Below are 11,048 nucleotides of genomic sequence, written 5' to 3' on the forward strand. Positions count from 1 at the left end.
TCCTGTCAAATTGTAGAAGATCGACCGAAGAATGTAAACGAAATGAGCAATCCGGAGTTTGCGGCCCTCATCGAGAAGAAGCACCTGAAAGAATGCGAAGACAGTGATTATATGATGCTGGAGAAGCTACTGCAAACACGGTGCTCTGTCGATGAAAACGATGACATTTTCGATGACGCACACGACGATTACGGTCCTCGTAAGATGCTCCGACGCGAAACAGCGATCGAACTACCGATCACCCCCTCAAAATCCAACATCGTTTCACTGGCAAGCGCCCTCGGGAACGAAGAGTTCACCGTCAAAAACGAACGCCAAACGGTTTCGAATCGCAACTCGCTCAGGGATTCGAAAAATTCTCCGGTGTCCTTGTCCAGCCAAAACTCACCCCGAAACTCTCAATACCTGCAATCAACATATCTAAATCCGGCGTCCTTCGAGGGTTGCCACCGTATATACAAAAAATCCTGCGAGAGTTTGCAGAAAAACTCCAGTACTGACACTGACTACTCGATGCAACCGTACAAGTTCATAAAACAAAGTTCAAACGAGACGAACAGTTCATTGAACATCGATAATTCGTCTATTACCAACGACCTGTCGATGGACGGGGAAACTAGCATGAATTCCACCGTAATCGAAATGTTAGCCGGGGCAAACGTTGTCCCGGACGAACGAACAGGTTTCACCAAGCGGGCATCCTCTCTTGGCAGTGCTTCGTTGGTACACCCATCCGACCAACGGCCAGGTTTCCTCAAGAAGCAATTCAGTATAGACAAATCGGCTGGAGCGTTGAAGGCTTCTGAATCGATACCTGAAGACTTGGAACAGCTCACACAGACAGCTGCGCCAGTTTCAACAACGGCAGGAAGTAGCGGTAGTGGTAGCAAAATAGTAAAATCCAATCGTTTCAGTGATAACCTTAGCTTACTGGGAACCAAAACGATGATGGCTCTACTGAAGGAGAGCAGTTCGACCAGCACGGAAGACACACAAACTGCTTCCTACCGGGAAGCAATTCCTTGCATAAGTACCAACTTAGTGCAGGATGAGATTGCCAAACTGTCATCCAACATCAAAAACAGCCTGGAGGAAGAGACGGAGCCCCCGTTCAATGAAACCATGTGCTGATTTTAGTTGAATCTTTAGTCGGTAAGGTGTAGCTGATCCAAGCACGAGATCCCCAAGCACCCCCACCAAACCCAATTATTGTACAAATACCCACCCACCTTGTACTCCTAGTCCCATCCCGAAAACGAACAAAAAAACACCGATCTCAACAAAATCCACCTCCATCCCGCTCGTGAAGCGAAGCGGAACCAATCTCGTCATTCCCCGGTCCAAGCGTACATAATCATCACGACAGTTGTTCGGCACCACGTCAGCGCATCCATTATATGGTTACATTTCTACAGATGTGATTACATATATCGAATTGCTAGGATTTTCTCCTGAATTTTAATTGTATAGAACGGATAAAACGTATTCGCGGAATGCATGCCCCACGGATTGTGCGCGCGCGAAGGTTAAGATGTCTGACTTCGGAGATTTTTTTTTGTATAATTGGTGTATTGTATTACTTAAAATTATCTAGTTGTTCAACGGTTCTCAGCTCTGTCAAGATTCCAGTGTATATTTTGAAATTTTTCCGAGAAAAGTGTTTTTTTTATACCTACTGCCATGGAAAAAATGTTATCTCACAGATGTTGCAAAATTAAAAAAATACACAGAAACGTGTTACAAAGAAACGAAGGGGAAGAGACTATTGTGGACATTTGAATGCATCAGGGTGTGTTCACAATATTTCAAAACTAATTTTTTCCTGAGTAAAGGAAAAAGCACACATTCATTCATTCCATTTTCAACAGGAAATGCAAAAATTAGGCCTGTTTCAGTTATAATTTGGTCGTATAAAGTAGGACATTTGTCAGCATAGAAATGACGTACAAAAAGGGAAGGATGTTATTTTGTAGATGCGTCATTGTAGATTCGAGCTTCAAGGGAAAACTACATGAAAATTATTCCTCAGCTGTTCGGATGAATTTTTCGAATTGGAAGCCATCACAGCCGGCATGTCGTCAAGTGGTATAAGGAGAACAAGATCGATTTCATTGAAAAAATTATCAATCAACTAAATCGTCCGGATCTTCGACCCATCAAGAGATATTGGGCAATCATCAAGGCAAACATAAGAAATGTGGCAGAACTATAAAAAACAGCTCAAATAGAAAAGTGGTGGAACGAGATAGCAAATAATGTTACCAGCACTACTGTCCAGAAAATGATGGGAAAAAGTTCGAAAACTCATCCTAACTACTGAACGAATATTTTTCGTGTATTTTTCCCTTAAAGGTAATTAAAAAACCTACAAAATGACATCCTTCCCTTTTTTATGTTATTTCTATGCTGATAAATGTCTTACTTTATGCGACCTAATTATAACTGAAACAGGCTTTAGTAATCAACAGAAGGAAGGAAGGTATTAAATTAAAGAGACTTTAAACTCTGAGAGTTCATTCGTCTCTTATTAGGAATCAACAGAAATTGAAACCACGTCATTCATGAGCTGATTAAACTAAACAAAACACAACCGTTGCAACGACGTCTGGCATGAACTAAAAAACTACAAACCATGAAGCAATTCCACGCCAAATCACCAGAAAAAATGACCGATTTTAACGTGATCCTCTTCGTTTTATTTTCTAAAATCTTCTACATGAGATGGTCAACATGATTTGAATTATCTAGAAAATGAATTGACGAGCGCTGAGAACGAGGATGACTGATGAACTTTTCTAGCAAATGGTTATTCTTATTGACGTGACTAACAATACAAATCTATACAAAATCAACAACAATACAAATCTACTAAAAAATCAATACAAAATTGCAGCCAGGGCGAAATAGTTGATTTGCACCCCTCTTACGCCAGAAAAGTAGAAAAAATTGCACCCAGGAAAGAGTCCGCGTCGCATCCGGGTCGGAAGAATCGATTTGCACCTCACCCCCGCCAAAAGTCATATTTATCAAATTTCTTCATATAAATTCGATTCATTTTGCACCCCTAAAATCGTGCACACGGGAGCGGTCCGCCCTCTCCGCACCTCCTAGTCGACGCCACCGCACAGTGGTCCAAAAGTGCAAAAACGTGATCGTCAGGGATTTCTCCAAAACGGTTAATTTTACGTATATGATGTCTTCGGAGAAGTTTTAAAGTACAACGAGGGCCACCTTTTGAGGGCTGCCATTTTGAAATGAATCCCCCTAAAAGTGAGATCCAAAATCCATTTTTTTCAGCTTAAGAGATAGGAAGTTGGTGTCTTCATGAAAATTATAGCTCTTATCAAAACAAACAATTTTGCTGAAAACATCAACTTTCTATCTATCCAGTTAAAATAGTTCTGGGACATTTTTGGTGAAAAGCACCAAAAAATCATATTTTCGTCCTAACTTTTCCTCTTGATTTTTTACAATTTTACAATTTTTAGAGAACTTTTTTGCCTAGTCAAAACACACATTTTTGACGCACGTTGTTTTTTCCTATCTCTTATATATTTGGAGATATTGGAGTTTTTATGTTAAAATTGAACTATTTTTGAACTAGGATATTTCATAAAGGGGCAGATTGGGGCAGACCAAACCGATTACAAATTAAAGTACAAGCAAAATACTGCAAAATCACACTTCAAGTGTCTGTATCCACCTGTATCCTCAAAAGTTACACTTAATTTAAAGGAAGGCCTTCATCTACGTTATCCTGTTAAAAAAATATGTTTGTTTGTTTTGATAAGAGCTATAATTTTTATGAAGACACCAACTTCCTATCTCTTAAGCTGAAAAAAATGCATTTTGGATCTCCTTTTTAGTGGGATTCATTTCAAAATGGCAGCCCTCAAAAGGTGGCCCTCGTTGTACTTTAAAACTTCTCCGAAGACATCATATACGTAAAATTAACCGTTTTGGAGAAATCCCTCACGATCACGTTTTTGCACTTTTGGACCACTGTGCACCGCCTGTGTTAACCCTCAGTTGTCTTTAATCGTTCTGTATTTGAGATGCCGATCGAGGATATGCCATACTGCCCGATGGTAAGCTGATGCGGAAAATATCAAATTGAAAAGCAAATGAATCCTTTCTTACCATTTTCTTCATCTGAGATATTCACTGGGAACTCGACTCAATGAATATGACCCACAGTTATCGCCTCTGAATCGGTTTCAAGCAACAAAAACCTTATAGAAATGATGTAGAAAATTACATCGAAAATCGCTTCCAAAGAAATTTTTTTTTGTTTCTTTAAAGCATGTTACAAATGTAAAACTTGCATGGTAGGATTCTATCATTGACTAGCACGATTGCCTGTATTTATATTCTTAATTTATATTCTAGTGTATTGATATTGGTGACTACCATACACTGCATGATTTTCATATGTATGTGTGCAAGCGCTGAGCGTAAACCAAAGGTTTTGTATTTTTCAAGTGTCAAGTTTCTATAAGACCAGTTACATTTTTCCGTTGTTCTAGTTGTTTTGATCAATAAATCTGGAAAATGCAGAAGGAAAAAGTACTCACGGGAAAAAGAAAGACAAATCGATGCATTTCACCAAGAACATTTTATATATCAGAGAAGTTTCTCGTCGGATTGGACGATCCCATCAAGTAGTGCTCAATCATTTGACAAATCCTCAAGGATACGGTAAGAAGAAGAGAGCTCCACGTAAATCGAAGCTCTCTGACCAGTATAAGCGGGAAATAGCAAGAACAGCTTCGAATACCTCAAAATCGCTTATGCAAATAAAGAAATATTTCAATTTAAATGTTACTCGAGTGACAATTCGTCAAGTTTTGGTAAAAAATCCTCACATAAAGAGGGTTTAAAAGGTTAAAGCTCCTCATCTTACACCATCTCACATCGGAAGACGACTGAGTTTTGCCAAAGCTCACGTGAACCGACAGTGGGAAATGGTATGTTGGGACAAAGAATGTTTCCAAAAGAATACATTTTGCTATATACCATAACGAAAAGTTCTTCAATGTATAGGTTATCTTCACTGACGAAAAAAAAGTTCAATTAGGATGATCTTGACGGTTTTAACGGGTACTAGCGTGATTTACGGAAAAAGGAACAGTAGTTTTCAACCAGGAATTTTGGTGGAGGCTCGTGCATGATTTGGGCGTGATTCTGTGCAACCGGAAAGCTCAAGATAGCTCTCACATCATTCAAAGATTACATACTTGTTCAGGGATCCTCTCTCCTACCTTTTTTGCGTGGATATCGTCACAAAAAATTCACATTCCAGCAAAACAATGCTACTATTCATATCAACAAGGAATTCAAACAATGGATTATGGACCAAACACTTATTTTTTTGGATTAATCGCCTCGCTCTCCAGATTTGAATCCTGTTGAAAATCTTAGGGGGATCCTTGTACGCAGAATCTACACTGAGGGAAAACTATACACCACGATTGAAGAGCTCAAGGTCGCAATTTCGGAAACAAGGAAAAATATCGAGAAATTCGCTCAGCAGCATTTGGTAAATAGTATTCCAACACGAATTTTCCACGTTATTGACTGAAATGGCAAGGTTGCCAATTATTGAAATGTAAATCAGCCGGTCGTTATGAATTTTTCATTGATAATACTTGTGAGTTTTGAAATGGTCTTATAGAAACTGCATGCTGTATGAAACTGCATAACTGTATGCATATACTTGATGCACATACACACGCACGGTACCCTTATCCAGTCGTACAGCAACAAGCATCGCCCATTTGGCATACCAGCAGTGATGAAGGAGTGATTCGGCTCCGCAGTGCACGTTGGGTGATTCCTCGGTAATAGAGGTCGCACAAGAACGTTACAAACAAGGCATCGAAGTGCCGAAAATGCGAGCGAGCCGTCAATCCTTTTAAAGCATCTAATTTTTGTCCACCAATCCTGCACATGCTTTTAATTTTTGAGTACCGTTCTGAATCATATTTCGAATACTTTATAATAAAAACTTGAAATGCTTATTTCCCTGATGGTATAACTATAAAGTGGCCAGATGTTCAGAGGTCTAACGCACAAAAAACAAAACGTTATGTATATAGGTTATGTGAACATAAACCATGTGTCCTTGCAATTAAACCTAATCTGTATTATTTCTTTATAAGTATCGGCACTCAGTTGTAATTTTTCGGTGGTTTATATTTTGTTTACGCCTGAAAATCACTCACTCAGTCAGAGCATTTAAGTCTGGCAAGCACGATTTAAATTCTATAATTTTCTTCCAATTATCGAATGGAATGCTCGAAAATTCCAATCCATTTTTCATCGATTTTAGTGTTAACGTATGTATTGAAAAAAATAGACTAATAATGGAAATATGGACTTCGGATGGCGATGAAAAAAAACTACAAAAGATAATTCAATGGAACAAACTTTCCATAAATCTTACGTTTATTAAGCCTACAATAAAAATGATTCAAGGCTGTTGATTCCCAGTAGCAGCACTGTCAATCAACTTTTTTCAAACTGCCAGCTCTACCCCACAGCGAAGTAGTTGGACATCATGAGGCACTTTATGTCCACTAGATATAGCCAATCTAGTATTTACAACATCCTCTCCCTGCCGCTCCTTAAACCGGGAAATCGAAGCAACCGGCCAAATGGTGAAGGAGAATCTGGCCAAAATGGACATTTTTATGCGGAAGCGTCGGACGAGACCTGCCGTATCTGAGCAGCAGGCAATCACCTAGAAGGAGTAGCTTGAGGTACTGGTGAAAAACTTCTTTTTCTCTGGTGAAAAACTTCTTTTCTTGCTCATAATGAAAGACAAGACATACTTGATGCCAGAACTCAACGAATGGCAGGGGACCGGATACTTTACGTTCCCCAGGTAAGCGATGTCCACGAATATATCACTCACATCAAGTTCTCGAGGAAAGTCATTTTCTGACAAACGAGAAGGGATTGTTCAAGCCGCTCTTCTTTCGAATCATATGGTGAACTGGGAACTATATAGTACGAAGTACTTGCCGGAAGTTGTGAAGGTGATGTGGTCTTTATGCTAAACCTGTGATCAGCCCATTATACCAAAAGATCACTGGAGGATGGATCGGCTGGAGATAATCTTGAATAATTTTCCGAACAAAAAACTCGTTTATCAAGTTTCATTGTAAGGATGGCCTCTATTGAGCTGAGACTGTCTGAAAAGATAATGGACGTTGGGTAATGTTCTAATGATCCCTAAATCATAGTGTATCGCACCCACTTAGCAACATACACGGAACAAAAATCTCTGAGTTTGAAAGAGGCACTGAAATTTTCATTGAAGACGCCGAAGCCAGTGTACCCATTTATTAATTTAATATCTGCAGAACATTCTATCAGATCTAACTCCACGATATTTCGCCTAAAAGATCGGCGGAATTTCATCGGAGAGTAGATGTTCCAAGACTTCACATATTTCTTGACGCATGGATATATGAAAATGACAGATCAATTGTGAAAAAGTACGGTAAGCAAACTTGTTTTGAGATGCGTTGTGAAGTATAAAGCCTGTCCACGTTAAATTTCGGACACCAAGATAATGCCAGTAAAACCAAAATTCACGTAATACAACAAAACCGATTGTTTATTTCAGTAAACTAGACTTACATCTTATACAAGGAAAGCTTACTTCGATGTTAATTACGTTGTCTGTAAAATTCACGCGCTTTCTTGGGAACATCTACCATTAGGCTCCGTACAATATCCTCAGATATGCTGGCGGCGGCGCTTTTCCATCTCCTCTTGAAATCATTGACGCCATTCGCTTTCTTCTTAGTTTCGAATAGTTTTCGCTTAATCAGAGCCCAGTACTTTTCCACTGGGCGAAGTTTTGGACAGTTCAGCGGATTTGCTGTTTTTGGCACATATTTGACCTCATGTGCATTATACCATTCCAGGATGGATTTTGCATAGTGACAAGAGGCCAAATCTGGCCAAAACAACGCTGGAGAGTCGGGGCTTCTTATGAATGGTAGCAACCGCTTCTGGAGATATCCTTTCTCGTAGACGTCTTTGTTGATAGTGCCGGTAAAGACGAAAGATTTGGATTTTCGACCACAACTGCATATGGCCTGCCAAACCAAGTACTTTTTGGGGAATTTAGACTGCTTCTTAATCCGGAAACACTCGGCTACGGCATTCCTTCGCATTGCAGTATAAAAAACGAGACCCGGAAGCTGTTTGAAGTCTTCGAGAACATAAGTTTCATCGTCCATTATGGTGCATGAACATTTTTGCAAAAACTGGGTGGAGAAATTTAGCTTATCATCACGATTGGGCACCCATTTTCACTTTGTACGCCTTCAGTCCATGCCTCTGCTTCACTTTTTATACATATGATTTTGATTTTTCAACCTTTCGAGCCACATTTCTAACTGAAAGGTTGGGATGTTACTCAATAATGGCAACCACCTTTGCGTCCATTTGTCGGGAGCATACTTTTCGATTTGTTCCGCTTCCAACCTTCCGATCCACAGTTAAGCGCTGGTCAAACGATTTGCACACACTAAACACGGTACTCTTCGGCAGTTTTAGCTTTTTGGCGAGATAGCGTACCGACAGTGTTGGATTTTGCTGCCGTTCGCGCAAAATGCGTTTGCGTACTTCCACTTGATTCGACGCCATTTTACCAAACTGGAGAAGAATGTAAACATGTTGGACATCGAAATAAAGAGAAGGGTTTCAGCTGTCATGTAAGTGAAATATTTCATTGATTAGTGAAATATTTCATAAACTACACTGAAAGTAAAGAAATTTAACGTGGACAGGCTTTACACTTCGTTGGCAAGGTATTCATAGTATCGGGTTTTTCAATAAGAGCGCTACAAAAATTTGTTTGTTTTTTAATGTTTTATTTAAAAAACAAACAAATTTTTGTTTGGATATCAATGAAATTCTTCATTCTTTATTTTATTATATTGTGAAAGTAGGTTTAAAGTCCATATCATCCAATTCGAGCCAAAAATATTCGGTTATCATTGTCCTGATTTACAACTCCGGCCAGCTGGTATCCCTACGTATACTAAACATTACAAAGCCCATCGATTATTCTATCTGTTGCCCCGTCAATTGCTTAATTACTTTTGAGTTCAATGGTCACCGTTTTCATGAGCTGAGCACAAATTGATAAAACACGAACCAACAACAACCCATAACCAAAAATAATCTCCGAATGTCAGACATTGTTCTGTTTGAGTTCGATTGAATGTGATGTTAACCGTTGTAACAAATATCAAATCAAACAGGTTAGAGGAATAAATAGTAGACTCGAACGTAAGAATATATCAAAACAAAACAAAAAAAAAACGTTGCACATTTTTCGAAGAATTTATGTGCAGTCCACACGGAGAGTAGTCCATGTAAGGAAACTGTTTGTACATTACATGATTTTGTTACCCAAACTAGCGTTAGGGCGGTCACAGACCACGAGGAGTGAAATGTTATGACGTTCGTATATCAGCAATTTAAGCAAATGTAGCTTCAGGAATCGAAACATATTACGGAAGATGGTGTTGTTTTCCCGGAGAAAAGTTAGAATGAACACATATTCGAGGGGTATTTAAGGCAGTTAACGTTATCTATTTACGCAGAGAATTTGAATAAGTAGAGTTAAGGCGAGAGATCCGCGGATTTTGCGCCCCCGGCAGTTTCAAGAGAGAGAACGAACATATTATCAATCCTAAGAACTGCCAAGACATCAAGGATATGACTGATGAAAAAACAATAAGAGTTTCTATTTTAGCAACAGACACGTCGTTTGGCAGTACGGAAGGTAGGGAACATTTATAGGACTACGTTGCTCACGGAGGGGAGCTTTTGGGCTCCCAAGTTGGTATTTAAGCGTGGTTTCAACGTAGGAAACTTTGAGGTTGACAGACACACTTTGAACTTCTCTCTTGGGTGGTGATATTATTCCGGGACTAGCTTGCAAAGTTCTTAAAAATGAAACCGATTGTGAGACTCCAAAACTTAATGACCCATCAGCGCACTAGATTTTGTACTTATACCGGAATTACCGCAGCCTCTCCAATCTACGTAGTGAACTCGATTTAATACCATCGTCTTTTGCCACCTTTTGCCTACCCATTGTTTCAAACCATATTCACTCAAACACTAGGGAATAGCACCGGAAACGAATCGTACGTTAATATCGGAGGAAACTTCTCCCTTTTCTTCTTAGATAATAATTCGAACTCAAATTTAAGAAATTGTTCCATTCTATGACTATATTGAAACTAAGTAGCTAAGCGTGACATAATATGAATTGTACGTGGAAATGATCCTTATCAAACAGCAACCCAAAGGTGTATAACTGTATTGGATTCAAATATTGGAACAAAGATATAACTCATACCAACTGGAAACTCTTGGCGGAGGCAAAAAAAACAGACAATATTATTGAAGTAATTGAAAAATTTTAAACCGATTTCCTGTAGAAATCAAATAGCGACCTTTTACGGGGTTTATCCATTGCTTCCTATTTTGTTGTTCGATGTTGTTCAATTTCCTACGTGAATGAACCCCACGCCGTTTTATTTCCGATACACAAAATGCGAATAATCAACAATAAAATCAGTCGTAATCCATCCAAAGAAAGTTTTAGCATTTCGAGAAATTTGTCACAGTTCGCATCAATCGTAGACGTATTTCAATCACGCTCATAATGGTGCGTTGCATTCGCCCCAAAGTTGTTATATTTTAGTCATATCTTTTGTAGGTAATTCAAATCGAATCATTAGGAAGTCAAATATATTCAAATTTTGTTTAAAATTACTCCTTCACTACTGAGTGTCGAAAGAAATCCCATCAATAGGAGCTAGTCGGTAAACACGGAGATGAACAACATGAAATGTAGGATACCTGTGTAACAGGATCACTGGACCACCTACAACCCGATACACATGCCCTTATGGCAACAAAATTCTAGCAAGTGCGTCACGCTGTGCAACCAAAATAAACATGCGAACCATGTCGTAAATTCAGGCCAAGGTTCCGATGGTTATTTATTG

General features: G+C 39.1%; 1 protein-coding gene across 20 annotated transcripts in view; it reads left to right on the forward strand.

Moving 5' to 3' along the window:
* The window catches only part of LOC129771454 (transient receptor potential cation channel trpm), a 338,130-nt gene extending 327,328 nt beyond the window's left edge, over window positions 1-10,802 (forward strand). For all 20 annotated transcript variants that reach the window (XM_055775103.1, XM_055775106.1, XM_055775112.1 and 17 more), the window contains one exon: window positions 17-10,802. In XM_055775103.1, coding sequence (XP_055631078.1) covers window positions 17-1,131 — 1,115 coding nt within the window. In that variant the 3' untranslated portion in view covers window positions 1,132-10,802. The remainder of the gene's footprint in view (window positions 1-16) is intronic.
* Window positions 10,803-11,048: the final 246 nt, after the last annotated feature.

The sequence above is a fragment of the Toxorhynchites rutilus genome, chromosome 2 (assembly GCF_029784135.1).
Source record: "Toxorhynchites rutilus septentrionalis strain SRP chromosome 2, ASM2978413v1, whole genome shotgun sequence".
NCBI lineage: Eukaryota > Metazoa > Arthropoda > Insecta > Diptera > Culicidae > Toxorhynchites > Toxorhynchites rutilus.